Source organism: Bombus vancouverensis, chromosome 3 (genome assembly GCF_051014615.1).
Source record: "Bombus vancouverensis nearcticus chromosome 3, iyBomVanc1_principal, whole genome shotgun sequence".
NCBI classification, from domain to species: domain Eukaryota; kingdom Metazoa; phylum Arthropoda; class Insecta; order Hymenoptera; family Apidae; genus Bombus; species Bombus vancouverensis.
Genome location: NC_134913.1, coordinates 7,173,515 through 7,197,294, shown reverse-complemented (window position 1 = coordinate 7,197,294; position 23,780 = coordinate 7,173,515). Strand labels below are relative to the sequence as shown.

General features: G+C 37.3%; 1 protein-coding gene across 3 annotated transcripts in view; it reads right to left on the bottom strand.

The window, feature by feature from the left end:
* Window positions 1–23,780, bottom strand: part of Dh44-R1 (Diuretic hormone 44 receptor 1) — a 76,346-nt gene that overhangs the window by 38,379 nt on the left and 14,187 nt on the right. Inside the window, exons 2-3 of one of the 3 annotated variants that reach the window (XM_076627936.1) lie at window positions 21,280–22,908; window positions 18,109–21,209 (exon numbers count right to left, since the gene is read on the bottom strand). The exons of 1 other annotated variant lie outside the window; for it this stretch is intronic. In XM_076627936.1, the coding sequence (XP_076484051.1) occupies window positions 18,109–18,394 (286 nt within the window). In that variant the 5' untranslated portion in view covers window positions 18,395–21,209; window positions 21,280–22,908. Of the gene's footprint in view, window positions 1–18,108; window positions 22,909–23,780 lie in introns of all 3 variants that reach the window. One more of the 3 variants, XM_033349407.2, reaches the window with a different exon arrangement.

Here is a 23,780-nt window from a genome sequence, read left to right as displayed (position 1 = left end):
TGAAGAATTTCTATGTTGGAATTACTCGCTTTTCTCCATAATTGGATCTCATAGGTCCAAACAGGTTTTAATATGGCTTTACATCATTATTTTACTCTGCGCGCTTAAGTTGGAACGTCTGCCAATGAGCCAGTAGAATTTTTTAAATTTTAATTTGAGTTGTTTGGATTAATCTACGATGTGTCGTTTCCATGTCATTCTTCTGTCCAGAATCATGCCCAGATATTTAACTGAATCTTTGTTTGGAATTGGAATATTATTTATGGTCACCTGTGGGCAGGATTGTTTTCGCAGCGTGAAGGTTATACGACTGGATTTATTTACATTTATTTTGAAGTGCCATTTGTGGAACCACTTTCCCAGACAGTCGAGAACTCGCTGGAGCGTTGAGGAGGCAATTATCGGGTCTGAGTGGGATGCTAATAAAACTGTATCGTCAGCAAGTGTCGCTGTGGTTATCTCTGTTAAAGTTGGTAAATCGGCAGTGTAGATGGTGAACAGCAGAGGTTCGAGGACACTGTCTTGGGGTATGGCAGCTTCTATTGGAAATGTTGTGGTTATAGCGTCTAAGTATTTAATCATGAACAGCCTATTGGTTAGATATGATTTTAAAATGGAGTAGTAGGTGTGTAGTAGGATTTTCTTTAGTTTGAACAAAAGTTCGGACAAGATGATTACCAGATGTCAAAACATTCTTATAGCACATTTTCAACTAGCCTAAGGACCCGCTATAAACCTTAGGATTTTTCTAGCTAAGGTTTTTCAAACTAATAAATAGCCTTTGTCTTAACATTCCCCAAAAGTTATTACCTACTACGGAAAGATACGGGAAATCTGGTTTTTCTCGCCACGATGCTTCCCGCTAGCAACTTTCTCTCGGGGGCAGTTAGCATCCTTCCTCAACCACCAACCTAGAGACTAACCAATTAACAGCAACGTCCATTTCTCTCACTTTCCTAACGAAGATTTTCCTCGACAAATCCGATGATCTCGTATCCTTAGACAAACCCGATCATAGTTTTCCTCTGCAGCATCATCGTGACGGAAAGTGAGTCGTTAGTCGGCACTCGATAGCTGAGCAATCATCATCCGAATTCGCTCCGCGCACTCCGCTGAATCGCTATCGTAACGCATCGTCTAGGAGTCGAACTTGTAACCGCGAACTCTACGCAAAGTGTACATCGAGAGTATTTGTTAATAAATATATTGTTAACTATACTCTAATTTTCTTCAGCACCTATCACGACCTATCCACCTCACGAGAAATATGTAAACTTCAATTGACGATTCTAGTTGTAACTAAAAGAACTTTGATTCTTCGTTAACTTTTTGCGAAGACATGAACAACGATATTCGTATGGAACTCTTAATATAATATTTATTTGAAATTAAATCGAATATTCCCACACGTATGAATTTTAGAAAAACTCGTAATTATTCTGATAACATTTCGTGCTACGATAGCAGGCGGAATATTAAAACAGAATTATTATTATTGAAATAAAGGTAGAAATGAAAAGGTTCAACAACCAGTGAAACACTAAAATGAAAATTATTATTATCAAACTGTTGAAACGAATAAAAAAAACCTCTGCCTTTTCGATCTTTTTCTTCGGAAAAAAAAGAATGGTAATTTTTCCATTTGCTGCTATCCCGGAAATATTACGTTAAAGGAATATCGTTATGATCATCGTGTTACGTTATCTTATTTGACACTTTTATACGTCTAAAAAATGTACAAAATATTGCAAAGAGATTCAACCATTTTCTACCCTCTGGATCAAAACTTTCCCTTAACAACGAATAATCTTATCTGATCTCGCGAGGCCAACTCGAAATTCGATAAAGAGGGTGAAATCTTTTCCGTGCGGACGCGAGGGAAATGGAAAAATAGGGACAGTCGACGAACCGTGTCGTAACATAACGACAGACATTATGTAACAATGTTGAATAAATTCAAGAAGGTATATAGCGTTTTAATTATTTGTGTCACAGATGCATTTAGCTACACGCTACATGTATTTTAACCCTTACTGTATATTGGGTTGATATACTGGGTTGGCAACTGAGTGATTGCGGATTTTGTCAATACCACCTAATAACCAACCCAATATGTATAAATTGGTGCTATTTGCTATATGTTTTTAAACAAGAGGTAGATATAGTTTTACAAGGTGTAAATTTGAGAGACTAAAATATTTTTTCCCTTTTTCTATTTTGTATAGTGCTTAATTCTCAGCTCTTTCTTCTATTTCTCTCTTTAATTTAAACAGTGTCTAATTTTCTGCAATAATTTTAACTTCGTTTGCATAGAAGATAAGTACACACTAATTTACGGTATTGCGATTTGGTTAACTGATTCAGATTACGTCGGATTCTACTTTATGAAGAATATAGTTTTCTCGTCTTTGTGGAATATTTGTATTTTCTATGTAATTATTCCATATTGTCGATGGTTTTTCATAAAAATTGTAGAAACCAGACAATTCTCCAACGTTCAAATAACAGCTACTATAGCATAATGTCTGTTGTGGGAATAATACTTAAATGTTGATTACCACCAGTTCAAGTTGCGAGCGGTAACAGATCACTTCCTGGATCAAGCTAACGTGCGTCTGCTGTGCGTGAATAAATGTGTAAATGGCGTGTTGCGTGTATTTAGGCAACCGCATGATGAAGATCTACGGGATAATTATTATCAAACCGAGTCACTGGTTAGTACGTCGTTAATTTACTATGATACCAGAGGACACTACAACGGGGCGTTATTACCGCAAATGGCAAATTCGCTTAATTTTCCGGAAACGATAGGTTTCCTTTATAAATTTCGATATTATTAGGTCGCCCGAAAAGCTTCTTTCGTTTTATAAAGAAATTATGAATGCACAACATTTTTCGTTTTACATTATTTTGTCGAATTACGTATGATCCATTTTGTTCTATCAAGATAAAGATTACAACGTTCGACAGATTAGGTTTCATGTTTGTATAAAGATACGTTGTTGTAAAACACGTTTCGGACAACCTAATATATATCGTACGTGACCCAGTAGCGTGGATATTCTATTTCCGATGATCATTCGTTTCATTCGCACGACTGCTCGAGAAAAGTAGCATAGAATGATTTTGTAAAAAAAATTATTCCACGAGAAATTTGAATCTCCGGTCGGACGAACCCGAACAGTGGTGGTTGAACAATTTATCCGATAAGAATCTGTCGACAATTTGTAAAGGTCAAAATCACTGAAAATCAGGCTAAAGTCACACTGAATACTAATTATTTGATACATTCTAGAATCGTTCTGAACTCTACACTAAGCATTTAAAGTTAGGATTTATCCAAATGAAAATTCATCATTTATAGGTGAAATGCGCTATGTGTTTCTCCATGTGGCTACCTGGAGTATTAAGGAAAACGTGGTTTGGTTAGTGATAAAATATGTACGTGATCACGCGTATAAAATGGGTCTCGTGAGGAGATATTTACTCAGCCAGCCCAGCTAGAAACACTTCCTGGACTCTATAAAGCGACTGACACAAAATACGGTAAACAATATAGAGCAGGACCTCGACTGATATTGAACACGTACACCTTTGAACTTTTCGTTTCAGTAAAAAATAGGAAAGATACAAAAGAAAGGCGCGGCTATGAGAGAATTAGGTATTCCATTGTTTTCAACTCTTTCAACAGACAAACAGAGTACTATTGTATTTAAATAAAATCTAATTTGGATAAACACCCACGGTTTAACTACTATTTTTTTCTACTTTTCATTTCTTCAAATTAATGAATACCAAAAATTGTACAAAAAACAGCCAGCATATTTTATTCAGTAATTGAAATATTCTTTGGTTTTTAAATATTTTGATGTTTTTTATTAAAAATTTCAATCAAAGGCACTTTGACTCTATCTGCAATATAGAAAATAACAAAGGGAACACGATACAAATCACAAAAGGTAAAACGTGAACAATGCTTCGTGCTAAAGATAATACTTTGTAATAAGACACGCGAAAAGCTTCAAGTTTTGAAATTTTTCATTGTTGGAACGACCTTTAAACAGTAGTACAGTTTTGAAGGTACCGTTCATATTCGATGACCGGAAAACCTTTGTACGTGAATTAGCGAATCTGTTATAAATCAGGATTTCCATTCATATACAATTCACTATCAATTGTTTGGTCATTGTTGATGCTAACGCTTGAATTAAATGATGTAATTGTTGTCTCGTTTAATGTGATCAATAATCATTTAGCGATTGACCAATGCTGTGGACGTACGTAAGCAGACCAGTAAATAATTGTGGTTGCACATGATCCAGCAGAGTATTGTAACGTGTTTATCTTGCGAAACGAAACTTATGATCTCATCAACTGAACGAGCGTAGTGTATGTTTAAATTATGGTAACTGAAAAAATTCTCATATTGCAGAATTTACTATGAGATACATTCGTTTATGAAAAAATACAAAATTTGGTGTTGTGTTTTAATCAAGAAAACCAATTAGCGCAAAATACGAGCATAAAATATACAGATTATCCAACTATGTGTCTTTGTTAATTACGTGCCTCGTTCTTTGAAATTCAGATCTACCATGGTAAATTATATAAATCAATAATGAATTAATTAATGAACACAATTTGTCATTCGTGCTCGAAATTAGTCAAACTTAAATTCGCTGATTTGTAATAAAAATTGCATAGGTCGTTAGATGTAGCCAACAAAGAAATTATCAAGTCTGTACACAGTTACTTGATTGTTTTAGAAAATTAATATAAATTTGGTAGCAAAGAACAGAACAAATACCGTTTTTTTCTTTGAATTACTAATTCATTATTAATTTGTATACTTTGGTAAGTCGCATATTGTTACTACAAATCAATCAGTGTCCGGACACGTGTGAGCGAAAACTGCTTGTAAAATTATGAGACGCCTTTTTTCTATCTTAAATTCAGATCGTAATGTTTGAACGTAAAATAGAAATTAATGTTAAAAACGTCAAACATTTTGAAACAAGCAAGTTACATGGAAGCAAGGAAAATTAGGAGCAGAAGAGATCCGCGATCTCGAAATGAAACGTTTAACGTCGATTTTCCAGCGTGTAAACTAATTTTCATACGGTCGCCAATGGATCGTTAAATCGACTCGGCCATTAGGAGCTCGATAATTTCGTCTGAAAACATTGCGGTGCAGAAACGTGGGTCTGACCTAATTTTCGAGCCGATTTAACGTGAACTTGGTTGTCGTTCATCGTTGTCCTCCACGGGATATTCGATATTCGTAACGATCTGCTCGAAACTAGAAACAAAACCACAATTTATCGAACGTCACATCTGTGATGTTATCACCCACGCTTTCAAATCGATTTAGCTCTTAATGGCATCAATTTTACAGGGCGGAAAATCCGGTATCAAAGATAATATCATTGAATGAAGTATAATTATAGTGGTTACAGAAAAACGACGAATATTCGATCTTACGTTTCGGCAATAAAAAGCATTTTAACAGGTCGATAGCTGATAACGCCACTTTGGCGTCATGGTTTGGTTTCTCCCACAGATAAGGTACAGTAACAGAAAAATATCAAACGATAGGATTTTCACATTCGGTAACAATTATTAATACAAATCCACGAATAAAATAATATACTAAATTTGAATAAAATCTTTGCTGCAAAACTGACAAATTATTTTATGTTGCATATTTTCTAAGAAATTTCTCTTCGAACTTTTATGAAAGAGACGAAAGTGTGAAGTTTCAGCACCTTGTAGTAAATGATCCGACGAAATGGACAATTCTCAATGACAAATGAAGCGCATCAAGTATCGACGTTAATTTTAGCATCAAATTTTTCATAAGTTTCGCAAGAAACGTCCGTTCAATCTGAAGGATCAAACGAAGCGCGAAGGAAAGGAAATTCACTGTTCGTACTCGCATGATTAATAGCAGAGTGCACAAGTGTCTGAGATTACGGGTTCAGGTCAGGTCAAAGCTCAGGCGAGATTGATAGCGATTTCGCGATTATTATCCTACGTACAAATGTTTAGAATCGTGAGACTAATCGTAGGATCGTTTATCTCACGAATTATTTAGTATGCAATAAATATGTACAAAGTCTTTATTCGTGTAAAAGTTTTGAATAGAATAATTTTCTCCTGAATAGAAATGAATATTGATATATTTCTTAAATATCTAATATAAAATGTTCTTACTACGATTTACTCGATCGAGGTCGCTTAAACACGATTTTTCATTAAATTAAGTCCTAGATTCGTTTAAATCTCAGTAATTCCTGAAACAGGATTCTTCGACGATAATCTTCGATCGATTAATCAAATAAAATTTCCAGGCGTTTATTTATCACGACTTTCGCAGTACTTTGGAACATTTTCAGTATATACGTCGATTCGAGACATAATCGCATAATATTACTATAATATGTGCAAATTATTTCCGACAATCGTTTACCTTGTGCACAGTGATTTCATTAATTTTGAGCAAGCATTGCGCCTTAATTAATTTAGCGACAGTAATTTACCGGTATTTCAGTGGCTCTTTTCAAACAGGAGTGCCTCTGAAATGTCCTTTAATGGTTTCCGAGGGTTCTTCCTAAGCTTCCTTCGCTAATAACGTTAGTACACCCACCAATCTCCCACGATTTGCGCATAAATTCCATTATAACCGTCGCCAACATCGAAAATTGCGATACTTTAGACAGCGATACTCTGACTTTCGTTTCTTTCACTTTGCAATATTTGCTATTTGAATGGGTTCTCCTCTTTCAAACACAAAGAAGAATTATTAATATTCTTTCTTAAATCTATCATTCGATATATCAGATTTTATGACTACTTCGAGAGATCTACGCTTTTGATTTTCACCACAGTTCACTGACTTTTATTTCTATTAATATTCGATAGAGTCCAGGTGGTATTTGCCTAATTTGTTTACGACGTCGATCATAGTAAATACTTTAATGTTACGATGAAGGAGATATCAAATGGCATTTTGAAGAGAAAAATGATCGGAAAGTGTCCTTGGCATCCACGCTCGTCAATCTTTCGCCTTCATATTCCTACGCATTATTTATAATTTAGAACAGGCGAACCTGTATTTTGCGGCACCGATAGGACTACTCGATAGTATTGATTTAATCCAAATATAACTAAACACACGAAACAAAAAGTAAAATCAATTTTAGGTACACAATGAATCAAAAACATACGAAATATATCACGATGAAGTATATCATATTACGAAGAAGATAATTTAAAATACTGATAAATACTACAGATAAGCTGAAGTAATCAAATAAAAATTAAGAAACAAAGCGTCAACAAAGTTTATACTTAGACAGGGTTATTTCTAGATCGCAACCCCTTCGACAAAGTACTTCTTTAATCTCCCGTGCTTTTTAATAAACCTTTATTCCACGCGTTTTAATAAATAACAGAAGCGATAAAACTTTGACGTCGTTTTACGATGACTATCTATGAGCGTTCAATTTCGTTTTTTCCACGGTCAATGTTTTTGATCAGGTTAAACCCCTTTCAGTAGTTCTACCAACAAGTTCGTAGCGAATGAATATTTCCTTCGACGAGAAAGTCTTATCAGGCCGAAAATGAATGACTTGCTGTAAAAAAAAAAGCTACATTACCGTTTGAAAATACAATGTAAAACTGCGGCGAGTATAAAAATGGAAAAGAATGAACTTTGCATTTTTACTCGGATGTTGATTAAAGCTGAAGATAATTTTTTGTCACTCATATCCTCCAATAACGTTCGTAATTATCTCGGTAATCCTCGATTAAATTGGGTACTAAACGAACGCATTTAAAAACATCAATAAAAGAAACATTTGCTACTCATCCGCAGCGAAATGAAACCATTTCCTATCGCGATGAACAACGATAATGCATCCGAAATATTTCCACGATTTTTTACGGAAAAAGTGTGTATTCCGGGGAATTTATTTGAAATTTTAAGCATTCCATAAAAATTCCAAACGGACCGACGTATTTCACGGGTTCGGTGATGCGCGTAAATCTTTCACGACGAACGGTGTACAACTTCGAATTCGCAATCGAGAGAAAAGGACAGCTCACTGAGATTTCTTCTATTCTTCTGAAATGAGAGATCTGAGGGTAATCGTAATTTGTAGCCAGCTTTTTCGTTGCAAGTTAAGCAATGTAAGTCCGTATTTCTTCTCGAATAGTTTTATTATCGTCCTAAAAATAAGCGGGATGAAAGTAACTCGTAAAAATCCTGCGCACATTCCACCAGTGACTTTGTCTTTTATTGTCGTAAGTATCGTGAGTCGAGAATTTGTTGCAGCTCGAAAGCCACCCCGTTTATTGGAACGTATCGCGTGGAGTCGCGTACAACCGTGAATTCACGGAAATTTCGTCGACGAGTGAAATGGGAACTACTTCTGGAAGTTGTGAAAGAGTACAAAGAGCAGAGGAAAGCGATCATTGATTCGACGTATTTTGGTATTTTGGTCGAGGGGAAATCTAGCGAGTTTTTCAAAAGACAGACCAACGCAATTTTATATTGCCGATATCGTCGAGAGGTCGAAATGTGCGACTTTGGAAAATCAACCGCACGCTTTTACTGATATGTATTTTTTACTATTATATTTCTATTTTATTTTACTTTGTTTTATCTTTGCCTTGTTTCGCTTTAATCGCGCAATATACTTTCCCCTTGAACGATAGCGAGCGATCTACTTAAATAACAAATAGCCCAAACTCGTATCCAGTATACACAACTGTTTTCTAAACACCTATTTCACTGTTCACTGACCATTTTAAACTCTCAGCCAAAGCAACTTTTATCTGCCAAACTTTCTACGCGACATGATACTTCTGTTTTGAAAATTTGCTTTTTAGTAGTGGAACACACTGAAGTAATTTTCTAGCGTCAGAACACGGAGATACATGCCGCCATAAAGCGCAAAGAAAGAATTTATGCTTATTAAAAGAGTAAATCAGCACTGCGAAATAAATATTCTCGTAATAATCTCCGCCATGTTCCAGGATATTTGTATAGAAAAGATTTAATTAAAACTCGGCTATGTGAAGCGTGTTATGTATTCTGATTTGTGCAAGATTATCATCTTTCTTAAACATAGAATACATTTTCCACTTTAAAAATTTAGCGAATATTTAACAAATCGATAGGTCAGGTTATTTGCACCAAACTGTGATTTTTAAAAGTTTTAACGAAGCAAACAGTTCCATCACAATTCCATCCACAAATTGAACCATGTTCTTTAATTTAATTTAACTCATCGTAACTCTATGTACTTTGCGTACTAGCAAAATCAATAAAATCGTGATTTACATAACGCTTATTCTGTATACGAGAATGTACTTGCAAACGTAAGTTTCTTGACAAAATATCTTTTCTCTCTATCTTTTTCCTTCTTTTCTTTTCTTCTATTATTATCTACGTAGTATTCACAAATAAATCTACTTTCAACTACTCGCTTTCACGTTTTAAGATCCAACATTTTTGCGTTTTAGAGTTAGCAGATAATTCGGTATATAATACGCGTGATCTCGAGCGCTCCGGAACATCTGAAAGAAAAGACGTCGATTATGGTAACAACGCGAGTCGGTGGAAAGAAAGAAATTGAGTTGCGATATCCTTGAATCTCTATACATTAGCTGGAAACCTTACAGGCCGATGATCGTGATTGGATTTACGTCTAGTCGTGAACATTAAATTGTAAATCGATCGGACACCGTCAGAATGCGGGGAAAATCTTTCAACGAGTTTCACATAGGAAGGATTTACAAATTTGCAATCTGATCTGCTGCATGACCTCACCTCGTACAACTATTAGCTTGTCCGAAAAGTTTCTTTCGTTTTATATAGGAGGAAATAATAGACACACAAGGTTTTTGTTTTATATTATTTTGTCGAATTACGTACGATCCATTTTGTTCTGTTGAGATAAACACCGCGACATTCCACAGACTTGGTTTCACGTTTGTACGAAGGTGCACTGTTGTGAAAAACACGTTTGCGAAAGAAAGACACTTTCTGGACAGGCTAATATAAACTTCTTGATCCTCGATCTCGAATTTTGCATTTAATCAGAGTTTTACCTATATAATATCTTAGAGTCTTACCTACCCGATATCAAAGCAATAGAGTAGATTTTTTGAAAAATGCAGGTCTGATTGGCACGAAACCCGCGTTAATTTCCCGATAAATCAAAGTGAACTTTTCCACAGTTCTCGATAGACAGGAAATTTCTGCATCCGTGTTGACAAAATAACATTTTCTGTTATGTAAGTTTCGAGATTGACACGCTTGTAACGCGGCACAAGTACGTGCAGCTAAAACTTTCCAAATGCTATTCACGATGACCTATGAATCTCACCGAGCCACGAAGTTGTTAACTGTAACACGATCAAAATGTTCCGAATTCACAAAACTTGGAGCATCCTGACGTTTTCCGTCCTATCGAGTCTCCTACGTATCGATCGATTTTATAAATTGCGACTTAAATTCGTTCCTATCAAACATAAAAGAAATCAAATTCTATTTATCGTAGTCTCCAGTTTGAAACATAGACAAAGGCATGTTTGACATAGAAACTGTTAATTACGGAATTATACATAATTGTTGGCGAACGTTGAATATGTCTATACAGTGCTACAATGCATACATAAAGCTGGAATTAGCATTTCATTGAGGCAGCGTGTGAACAGGAACGGAAGTAGGTATTGCGAGAAGGTTTCTGCAACGTGATCGAGTTTCAGAAGCATTTCGCGGTCTTACGAAACACCTGAGGCAGAATTAGTTCGTTGAAAATAAATTCCATGTAAAAAGTGTAACGAGATGTACGAACGACAGGACTACACGTAATTTCTTGAAATTAATTTTCATTTCGGACGTAATCGTTTTAACACTCGTTTCATTGCGTTGCAGTGGGAAGATTAATTTCAACCCACTATCTCGTGCACCCCCGTGTCCCATTGTAATTTCATCGTGCAGTATTTCGTATTTTATCGTCGTATGAAACGACGTACGGATGAAAAACTACCTTCCTCTTTCGAAACCATTTAAACATTTAAAAACAAAGGAGATATTGTACGTAGGAGACCCACTTTGGATGCCAGAGAAATTATTCACGTACTATACAATTACTTTTTGCGTACTGCCATTTAACTAATTCTACACTCGTCTCACCGTGTATCGTTAGTCCATAACCAATTTCCTAAAAATTTCTGTCTCTGTTCAAGCGACTTCAAAGATATTCCATTCGAATTAATTAAATCTCCACACACGGCGGAATACAGAGAAGCGCAACCTTTAATAACAAAATTCTACGTAAATATTTAGTAATTTTTAGAGATACGATTTATGAAATAGAATTATTGCATCGCGATATGAATCTGTGGTATTCGATGGTATTCGGTATTCATTCGCGCGGCTGGTTCGAAACCGCTCGCGTACAATAAGAAAACCGATGAAAAGCACGCTCCATTCCGTGCCATTTGGATCGTTCAATAGCACACTTTTTGACGAATCGCTGGTCAAATTGAACATTCATGAGGATACAGAAGGAATTTCAGACGCGACGTTTCGTAACCAAGATTCCCTTTTAGCGCTCTGCCGTCGAATACATATGTAATGCTGTCGTAAAACTCGAACAATCTGGCGACCATTATATTACCGCTCTTCTTGTACACGTGTATCTACGTAACATGCACGGCAATACACGTACGACATACTCGTACGAGAGGAGTACACGTACACAACGCGTAACCAAGTCTTCTATTCCGTGAAATAGCGACGTACACGTGAGTCTGTTACATTTATGGATATCGTATGCTCGCGTCATAAATCAGAGGAAATAACCAGCTATAAGATCCATTGTCTCGTTGCATGGCATTGCATGAAGCGTTTGGTAATGATCGAACGATTCGTCGATTTCCTGTTGCGCTCAACTGATTCTTTTTCACGTGCTCGTGATCCGACGTTGTTCTTCCAACACTTATCCACGCTTCTTTAAATCGATAGAAATATTGAATTCTTTTTTATTTGTTACGTATCGATAAACCAAATAAGGGAGGAAAAATTCAGTGACAAATAAATATTTTTCCTTTTGCATTTTATACGCGTTTTACGTATTTCTATATCCTTCGATTACTCGTAAACGCATCAAAATTTATGGTCTAATAATTAAACAGGAATAAAAAATGTTTGTTCGATGCCATCGAGATACTGTTGGAGAAAACAGTTTCGTGTTTTCCGTCGTTTCAATAACTTGCTAAGTGACTGGATTTCGTTTTTAATTAGAAAGGGAGGCGCGATCGTGCACGACGCCAAGTTAATTATGGAAGTAGCCGGTCGTACAGCCGGTCCCGCCATTTAAGATCAAATTACATTAGCGTTGTGTAATGTCAGCGGAGAGTAAATTGTGGTCATCGGGTATTCCTCATTCTGTTAGCATTGTAGGTCATCGCAAATATCGCGGTCATCGTCTTTTTAAATGAATATTCATGGCGAGGATTTGAAAACCATTAACGTCGCCGACACGCGTTTTTTCCTGCGCGAATTAGTTCGTAATTCCCGATAATACCAATCGATTCCATCGTTTCGCCAACTAGCAAACTTGAAAAAACGATTCCATTGTTTCCCATCGATTCTTGTCGTTCGTAATCGGAAGAACGATTGTTACGAATCTGTTTCGATTGGTTCATTTATCAAGATGATTGCGTTAAAGCACAGTCGATGAAGAAAGAACGAAAGAGATAAAATATCAAATTTTAGATCGAATGCCTATAATGCTGTTGCAAGTTTGTTATCGCTGCTGAACGCCTGGCAATTGTTTATTGAATTCTTATCTTTTATTCGCTTCGAATAAACCTAGATTAAATTAAACGTCAAGAATAACTTTTGTTAAGACACAAGCTATGCTATGCAGTTTGGAAAGAAACATAAGCCACATTTTTGGAGAAACAAATGTAAACGAACCGTGAAACATCCTCTACGCTTTCCTATAACAATTTTCCTCTGTGAAATTCTAACGAATTCTGGACCCGTTTTAACCTTCTCCTAGTCCGCCTTTTTTGTTCCACACAGCACACACGCGCTCAAGTATTCTCTTTGCATATTCTTCGACATATACAATATACAGATTCTTTATGAAAAAAAATAATATCATTTATCGTCTACAATTGACAGAAAATTCATCTGCGATGCATAAATATTCTCCACAAAATGGGATTTACATTCGAATAAAAGGTCGAAAAGTTTCAATTTATATCTAAAGAATATCACTCGGTTAAGAGACCTGCTCGCTGAATAAAATAAATGAACGCACGTGCAAGTTATATGTATTTGCAAGCGCATTTGTTCGTTGTTAATTAGAATATCTGATATTCTACCGTTTGTTATTAAAGATCGTATCGTTACATTGTCCTGTTCGGTTAGGCATTTACATGTTAACACTTTAATTATCTATTAACAATTCCTACAGATGTCCACGAAAATACTCACAGCCTAATAACAATACCTAGAGGTATTCATCGCCGATTGGTTACTCATATCGCATCTAGCCGCGTGTATTTTTAAATAACAAACAATTCCAAAATGCTCGACGCTGGTTGCTTGAATGGTTTCGATGTATCGTACTCTCTACGAATATTACACGATTCGATAAACAAAGGTACCTTTGTGAGCTACCTTTCCAGTATCACCCCGTATAATGCATGTCATCCGCCAACATCGTGCTCGTGTTGGATCAACACGACCGAAAGTTTGATCTCTGTTGAGATATGTGTAATTTTATGTGCTACACAGATTAGCCGCGTAGTAGTGACACACACATATGAGTATGAGTGTGTGGGAGTATGTTTTTTTTTATTATTTAATTTGCACGTTACAATTTATCCAGCTGGACATTTGGTAAATAGTGGGAGTATGCGCGTGCACAGCATCTCGTACAACATTTTTCTTTTTTTATCTGGTAGAATTTTTACAATCAATTCTCATTGAGAATTATAAGTAAATTATTATGGCGTGGTACTGTAACTTGGATAATAAGCGTTCATAACATGTTTGATTCTGGTTGAATCTAATGCTTAAATCTAAAGGATAATGTCTTTTTAGTCTGCGGATCTGATCCGTCGTGTCAAGTAATTGGGGTAAAATAACCAATGGGGTAAAGAAGATGATGAGACAAAGAGAGTGCTGAGACGCATGCAAATATGTATCGACGAATATCTTGTAAATCACATATTAAATAAATCTGAAACTATTTTCATATTAATTCTGAGCGTAATCTAAATGTTCCTATACATTTATTTCTGCGATTAAGATCCACAATTCTCAACAATCTCTACTAAAAGATGAGCGTAACGTAAAAAAAGCAAAAGCTTTTTCCAGAAAAGATAAAGAAAATAAAGCGTTAACGTTTCAATCATAGTTCGTCAATACCGTGTGTCGCTCAATGGTGAAAACACGCGCAGTTACAGTTCCAAATCGAACGTGGCCCGATATAACTTGCGTTTCATAGGACGTTGATATATCGTACTATTGCTCGATACGCTCGAGCGTATAGAAATCGAGATTTAATATTCCTCCGAAGGTTTCCGTACAAGGCAGTCTTATGGATCTGGCGTTACAGACGAGGAAAGAGTGGATCATTAAAGCAGAAGCTACTCACGTCGGAAACGTGGCAAGCGTTTACGATCCGGCGTTGGTATCGATTGTAGTCAGCGAGAAAAAGGGGGAAAAACGATCTTTAGGGCTTTGCTAGACCGTTATTGCTATTTTCCATGTTGCGACGTTCCTTTCCTCGTTATTTCGAGGCGCGACCGCACGCAAAGGGATTTCTTTCGACGAACATTTTAAATTACGCGAAACGTTTAGGAAAATGCGCTCGTCTGCCGCTTTCTTCTACTCGGCCTTGGCAGAAAGTGGGTAAAAGTTTTGAAATTGGTTTGCATACTTTCGAATTTAATTGTAATCTGCAAATTCATTTTACGCGTGTAGACGCAAACTGAATCGATCAAATTCACTTGCTCTAGATTTTTCAACTTTAATTGTAAATAGAAGACAGCAAGGTGAGTTACGTAAAAGTGTCGCAAGCTGTTTTCTCTCAAGTCATCGCGAATGCATACTTGCTTCTTTCTCGTTAAGTTCTAGAGGTTCTTAGAGAACAAGAGGTTTCTCGCTCGCTTGTTTTTCTTTTCAGCGAAATGAGACGTTCGGTTTATGTTCGATTTAAGAAGAAACAAAAGAAATAAATCGATATCTGCGCTAATTCTGAGAAAACAGCTTGTAACATCTTACGTGCCTCATCTTGTACGTGATTCAAAATGGTTAACTTTTAGAAAACGAAATGATTAATTTTTATCAAGTTGGTTAGTTTCGGTTTCGTGTAAGTCATATCAGATATCGCGTCGTTGCTTTGAAACTGACACAGCATAAAAATGATTGGCTTTTCGTGGAAAGCAAAGAAGTGTCTCCCGAATTACGTAATAAGACATTATCTTGTTAGAAAAATTTATCGACAGAAGAAAGTCTTCGTCATTTTTTATCGAATAAACCAAGAGAACTGCCTTCGTATACAAAATGTTTCCTCAACATCGTTCAAGAGGCGAGAGAAAGATAGAGGATTTTATGGAAATCAGGGGATAAAGGCTGCATTTCGTGTAACAAGCTAATTTAGAATTCAGAAATTGGATATCGCCGTCGAAGCCTTTTGAATTGGCCATTGAAGATTTATTTAGTATTCCAAACTTTATATTCGGATTGCGAAGTGAATAGAAAACAGCGTGAATTGGTAGGCGAAGATTAACGATGAAAGCTACACGATGCAGCGGAAAATTAAGAACTGAAAACCAGCGATAACAGCTATCGACCATGAACGGAGAAATTATTAACTGGACAAATCAATAAATGGATGAAAAGCAGTGATTGGAAATGAAAGATAAAATGGCGAGATTTAAAAGAAAGATTTCAGAGGAAATAAAATGGAAAGATTTTGAAGAAATGTAAATAATTTGACTTTGTGAAATACCGTTTATAGATATACGATCTTTGATATTTTTCATATTCGATACGAATAACACAATCGCGAATTTGTATGTTTGTCTTATGCTCGAATAAACTAACACAAAGGTGGATGTACGTATTCCTTTCACTTCAATTATTCTCCGAGTTACGTGATAGTTGTGTTGCCGCATGCACACAGAATGACTTTTATTATGGTTACTCGCCACATCGATCAAAAACGAACAATCCTATGCTTTTTCCTGGCTTCTGCCAACTTTCTTTTATATCAAACACAAGAATCCAAACTGTTTGATCAAAAGAAATTACTACTTTTTATTTTACTATATATTTTCTATCTTCCTTACTCGTATCTATTACAAAAAAAAAAGAATATTTCCCGCCTAAAAACTTGTCGTTTATCTTGAAAATTTCAATTTTAAATCTCGATCATATCGACAAATGCGTCTTTCTATACTCTGTACATTTTTAATCGATTTCGTTCCTTTTTCACTGTATATGTGACGAACGGTATTTATTTACCGACCATATGTTGATATTGATCAAAACATTTCGAGAACTTCACGTCGTGTGTTTTTCAATTTCACAGCAGAAAAAATCACGCGATTTCGAATAAAATAAACCGAGTAAGAAAACGACTCGCTGACGATCTTCTACGACGGATGGAAAGCTCTCGTATTGTTCTTTATTAGGAAAAAAGGAAAGAGACGGAAAGGGAGAAAAGTAGAAACGAACGAATGTAGCGGTTGCTTAACGATTTAATTAAAAACGATAGAATAGGCGTTTCAAGCTTGTCTCTCGCCAACGTTGATGGCCGTTTTAAAACTCGAGTTTTATGGAAAATAAGACCCATGAAATGTTAATTTGCTCTTAACGTTCACGCTAACAACAATTTTAACTATGCAACTATACACTTGATGCGAATAGCGCTATTGATGGTAATGCACTTTATATTCTACGTGAGAAAGCATTATACGCGACACAAGATGGGATTGCTCTTTCCTAGATGAAATTACGTTTTTAGGAAACGAAATAGATCGAGAAACAATAGTTACGAGGTGATGTTTCATAAAAGACAAATATTACTCAAATATGGAAAACGACTTAAATTATAATTGCGCTCTTCCCACTACGAAATCCTTGTAGATATCCTGCAATTGATGAATATTTGGGGATGGAAAATCGATAAAAAGGTTTTAAGCTTTTCCCCTTTAATCCGATAACCTGAATCCTTTCTACCCGATCTTTTCTTACTTGAACCTTTTAAATTTCAAAGAATCAAATCGATGTGGTTTCGAACGAACAGATCGACGTCTAACCCTACTTAACAAATAATCCGAAATAGAATCTTTCCGGCGATCAAATTATTTCTTTTGTTTGAAATATCGTTATCTTTGGAAAATAATGAAATTTGTAAGTTAATATTTTCAGTGAGATTAATAGCTTCGATGTGGAGGGAATGAAGCATATAAGTGTGGGTATACACGGATATTAATTACGTGGATAGATAGCTATGTATTTGATAAAATGAACGTTAATTAATTTTACTTGAACTTCCCCGCACTTGGAATCGTATTATCGTATAAACCACATTTTTAATTCCGCGTCTAGCCGCGTGACCATTAAACTAATTGAAATAGCTTTTCTTTAAATATGCGCGCCTAACGTATCAGAACGGTAGCTGCTGTCCGGTGGTTTTGTTAAATTGAATTTTCAGGCGAAATTTATGTCGCACGTATGAAGCAAAAATAGAAGCTTAGATAAATTTGAGAGATAAATTTTGAAAGATACGTGATTTATAACCGTATCCGTTTGAACAAGACCTGAAAGATCAATTTTCAGCCAGAACATAGAACATAGAAATTATCTCAATACCGGAAAAAGAAAAATTCTATTACTTAATCGAATAAATTACACAAAAAAATCAAAAACCGCACAAGTATATCCGATATCCGAATACTCTGATAAGCGATCGCAGAATTTCGTTTTCTACGACCAACCGGAGAAAGAAAATAACCATTTTGGGATACTGTCGATCGCAATACCAAATAGTATTTGTTACTCACGGCTGCTGTCGTAGCGTATTCCATTCAGTTCCTCGAAGCACGGTAGCGTGGCCAGTGTACCGGGAGGTGTTCTCGGCCAACACAATAAAGAATCCCAGCTGATTTCGCATCCTTGATCCTCCTGCTGCGTCCCAAGAGACAACAGCTGCAGCTCTTCCTGTTTGCGCTCGAAGCACTTGATCGCCTCGGGATTCACCGATTCGTTCAGCTTGCTGATATAATACAAAGTGTTCAGCACGTAATTGCCGGTGTCGAAGACGCTCTCGTTATTCTCTTGCCACTCCATGCCGGCCACAAACTAAACACTGTTCGTCTTATTCGTCTCCCCGATCAAGTTGCTTCCTTTCGCGAGGCTCGACTTTGCTCGAGCTGAAGCAAAAAGTGAAAACAACACGGATTCCCTCTTATCTTTATAGCGGCCCAGCGCCCTTGACGAATTGTTTATAGAAATTATTCCTCTGTTTATAAGTGAACCATGCTCCTCTTAGAAGAAGATATCGCGATGTCGTTGGTTCGTTGTCATTACGCGTTACGCATCGTTGATTTTTGAAAATTTTTCAAGGAGCGCAACGTGATTTTGCGTTTCACAAGAACATAACGAGGACCATATACGTCGTTTAGGTTTCGAGCAGCAGTCGTGGACAAGGTCGTGGAATGTGTGGCACGCGGCGAAAACGTCGATTACGAGCGGACCATGCCCTTCACGTAGTTCTATAAAGACGCGCGGTTAATCTCTAGGGGCTCTATTTTTCACCAACCGACCGACACGCAATTATTTCCCCAAACCTGGTGTTCTTCGCGAGAAACGAGACCGAAGATAGTATTCCTGGCCAACCGCGAGATTCGCCGACTAATGCTCGCTGATCCCCCTAAATCCTTTGCCATTAAAGGAGGGTCGGTTAATCCTAGAGGAGTCCTTTTCCTCCCTTTACTCGAAGAGCACAGGGCAAGCGTAACAACGAGAGGGCCCCAAAGAGTCTTTAATCTTTCTACGCACGCTCACGCGAATTTCTCCTCGTATCCTCTCCTCGTCCTCGTTAATACCTGATATAAGATATTATCGAGAAGCTTCTTTATATAATTTGTCTGTCCATTTACATTTCTAAATATGATCATACAAAGCTTCTTGAATTTTTTGTAATATAAATTAAGGGTTTCTGGGACTCGTTTAATTTTCTCTCTGTCTCCTTTTGACTTAATACGCACGCTTCTTCTTCTTTTTCTCTTATCTATTTACGGTATTGAAAATGATCTAGAAATATTACGATCAAGCAAACGTTTTTGTTACCTCGCAGTCATTGAATTCCACGGGTTAATTCTCAAGGACCTTTTTTTCTTCCTCTCGTCCAATATCAGAGAGCGAGAGCGTAGCGACAAAAAGATCCCGAGGAACGTCTCATCCTCGCACACACGCTTTTTCCTTAGGATTTCTATTTCGTATCCTCCCGATCCCCGTTAATACGTTGTACAAGACCTTATCAGAAAACTTCTCTCTATATTTATCTATATATCGAAATGTTACGATCGAATAGAGTTTCCAGAAATCCCCGCAAGCCCGTTAAATTCTACGCTCCAGGCACGGGATACCGCGACATAGGATCGCTCTTTGATGTCCTCTGATCCGACGAGGTGATTTCACCGGAGCTTCCCAGCTTTGGAATATCTCGATTGCACGGAATCTGACCGGAAGGTGAGAGCCTTCGTTTTGTAATTTCTAAGAACACGACGAAATCAGATCGACTTATGACGAGCTTGGAAATGCTTCCTTTTCTAGAGCAAGGAATTTTCTTTTGGTTCGTTGCTCCCCATTTCTCTAGCCCTCCATTTACTAAACGATCTTTGATCTTAAAATCCTCGACGATCTAGCTTTCACGCTTTAAATATGATAACGTACAATGGTACGAGTAGTACGGTTTATAAAACAGTCTGCTGCAACTGGTCGATCCGTTTGAAAGCGGCACTCGACAGCCATTAGGCGAACCGCTTGAAACGCAAAGCCAATTACCGAACTACTGGCGGCAAGGCGTCCGTCAGATCCAGCACTAACAGTTGGAGACGAAGTTCGCCTATTGTCCGCGCGTTAACATCGCGAGCATCGCGCTGAAAACCAGTAACAAAGGCCGGCTTCGATCAGTTCCACGTTTCGATAGTGTACTAATTTCGCGAGAGACTATCGGCAAACTCTCGAGGGAGATGTTTCGAGAACCCACTCGGTTAACGCACGTATTCGTGCCTGATTTCAACTACTCCGGAGAATGGTATTCGTCGATACCAGGGGTTATTACCGACTCCTTCGGAGATAGAAGGAAGTTCACAGCTCCTTATAATTGATAGTCGGTAGTTTCGTAAATGAGTTTCAAAACTTGGTCCATTCACTTTGTAATTTAGCTATTTGTTAACCTGGTCTGCAAGTTAGGCTCCCGTTTCCTAATCCTTTCGTAGACGCGACTCTTTCCAACTGGCTATCTTTTCCACGATACCATCGTAAAATCCTCTCTGAAAGAACGTTCCTCGTGTGACTCGGTGTCTCTACAACGTACAAATTACACCACCTCGAAGATTCTTTTATTTTCTTGGAAATCTTAACAAAGTTTCGCCTGAAATCTTGCCAGATTTCTTACGATTCTTCGTTTCACGGATCTTTGGCTACCCCAACGCGACAGTAGTCCAACTTTTTACATTTATCGTTCCTTGTGGAATACCATCGACTTCCTTTTCCAATACGCTATTGCTATCTCTTCCATCAGCTTCCGATCTTCTGTGTTCGCGTTTTACAAATGCTCACACGTATTATTCGTGTACCAATTTAACCATGTTCGACTTTTTCATTGACTTTTTCATTACCGCGACTCTGGTTTGGGTTCTGAGGTAAATAATACCTTCGATAGTTATTCATATTAAATCATCGCTTTAAAGGACGAACCTCTCTTCGAGATGAACTACATCCTTAGTATTTATATTTATTCATAATTCCATAAACATCTTGCGATTTATTTCTAGTTAGCACTTATCTCCTTCGAACTCGTATTTGTTCATGCTTTCATAAAAACATCATTTCATTGTTCCCATTTAATATTTCCTTTCTTCGAGCGATGAATTCCCTTGAAATAAACGATACTTTCAGTTCATGTTCGTTTGTATTATCATTCAGCAACTTTCCACAATAAGCACCTTTTAATAGCTCCTAATTACCACTGTGTATCTTCAAACGATCAATTTGTTTCGGATAAATAATATTCTTGTAATTCATATTCCTCTACGATAAACAACATCTTCGAAGTTCATATTTATCCATAATTTTAGCGACGTCCGATCTTTCGATTCCTCTTAAATATCCTTCCGCTTTTGCGACGAATAGTTTCCTTAAAGCAAATAATATTATTAACATCTCTATTTACATTCATATTTTGATCCAGCAACGTCTATCCCTCCAACTATTCTTAAGTACCATTTCCTTCTTCCAAACGATACATATTTTTAATTATCTCTAAATAACACTTTACTTCGAACGACCGACTTCCTTAAGATATAAATGATATCTTTGAAATTCCCATCTATTTATCCTTCGACCTAGCAGCGTCCTTTCCAATTTCTCCTAATTACCACTTGGTTTCTCAAACGAGACGAATTTCTTTCAAATAAATGCTATCGATGAAAAGAAATGAGCTTGAAAACTGGTGAAATATTGTTTGAAAGTTAATTCCGTGGCAGTTTAGTATTCCGCCGGCGAGCAGTGACATGCGACTGTTTAGGGCACGTGCTCGAAGCAGTGTAAGAGGCTGCTACTCCGTAGAAGCGGCGCGGAAGTGTCGAGGAAGCTGCGTCGCGACGCTCACTGCGACGCCCGATCGAGAGGTTCTGGCGTGTCCGCGGAGTCTGTCAACGGCCGTAGGAGACGCTACACGGCGGCGATATGGATTTTCGCGTGTACCTGGAGCCGACGAGGGCAACTGCCTGCTCCACGATACGTGCACAACGAGGAGGAGCATGCGCCACCATTATCCTCTCTCTTCTCCTCTGCCTCCACGTTTTGCTCGTCCTTATTTATCCTCTGCTCGCGTTCAACTCACTTTACCCCCATAAGCTTCGTTCGTACTGCCGTTTCACCTGCTTCTTCGCCTTTACAATTTTTTTACTCCGATCCTTCCTTTCCTTCTTCTTTTTCTTTTTCTCGTCTTCTTTTTTAGCCACCGTTTATCCTTGTATGGGTGATCTGTTGTCGTTTCCTTTTCTTCTCTCCGAATTTGTTCCGATTACTTTACTTTAGACTTTACTTTAAAGCTTCTTTTCTGCTTGATTATTTTCTTTGGCTTTAATGCTTTCATGTTTCACGTAGATGGTGACGCGAGATTGATCGTGTTCTATCATGAGTCTGTCTGTATTTTTCAGAAAGTCGATGTAAAATTTTAAGAGATGCTTGATTATACTACGTTGGTGCAACTAAATGTGCAGGTGCGCGAAGTACTTGCTATCTGCCACGGATGAACATCGCTGGTGCAGATATATTTCTTGTTTCAGTTTAACAGCGGAACATTCGACCTCGGTTATGGCAAGAAGCAAAGAATCAACGGTAGAGAAACATTCTTCGATGATAATTTTGAAAACATGAGAAAAATATCAACTTTTTGATCAAATTGCCGCGGGTGTCCAAATATTATACTTATATAGTTGTCCTCCTTCTTCAGGAACAATATTCGTGGCGACGTTCTTCTAGAGAACTTGAGACTACGTCCGTCTTCTTCCTAATACTTTTCTTCCTTTCTCACACGTTGACGACTCGAATTGAGATTTCGCTGACACCTGGAATTAAGACGACCGACCTGTATCAGAAACGTCATCGATTACCGAACACGTGGCACGGGTCAACCTTCACCCAGAGAAAATTCGTTCGACCGATATTCGTTACCGAGTATCGGTGGAAAAAATTCGAACTAACGCGTCTGATTACGATAGGAATTACCCTTTACCGACTTTCAAGATCGTTTCCTCATTTTATCATTGAAAAGAATTAAGTATACTCTTTGCGAATCTTAAATTAAGAAGACTAAATGAAATAAAAATTACTGGTCATTTTCTCTTCAATTCTTACATTGAGAATCTCATTCTCGTTCAAAGCTGCGGCAAAATGTACTCTACAGTCAAAGAACTGACATTTAAACGAGAATTTTTCAAGCGAGAATAATATCGCGGTTGTGCTTCGTATTCTTATTTTCAATAAAGCACCTTCGTCCTAATCAATGCGAAGAAAATGCAACGCTTGGCATGATAGAAAAATTTACGGAGCAATTCGAGCATCGATTTTTTTTCCAGGGAGCGAAAAAGTCGCGAGTACTCTTTTATCGCGTCAGTCTCGTTTTCTTTTTTCTCTTTCGAAATATCCTGACACGGTAATCTGTCGCTATGGTCCAGCAAAAAGTCACTCGGTTGGTGCCTTGGAGGGTGCGTCGATAGGAAACGATAAGCAACACGAGGATTACGACAAATGTATAAGATCCGCTGTGAGAAAGAAAGCGATTGCGAATAACTTTCCCATTAGATTTCTTTTCTTATATTCGAGCTTGTGAAAGAACGCGATTGGGTTGCTACGCCTTTTTGAATCTGCTGGTGATTCGCAGATTTTTACCGAACCAGATTTTTCAAATATGAAACAATAAATAAAAAAAGAAAGCAAT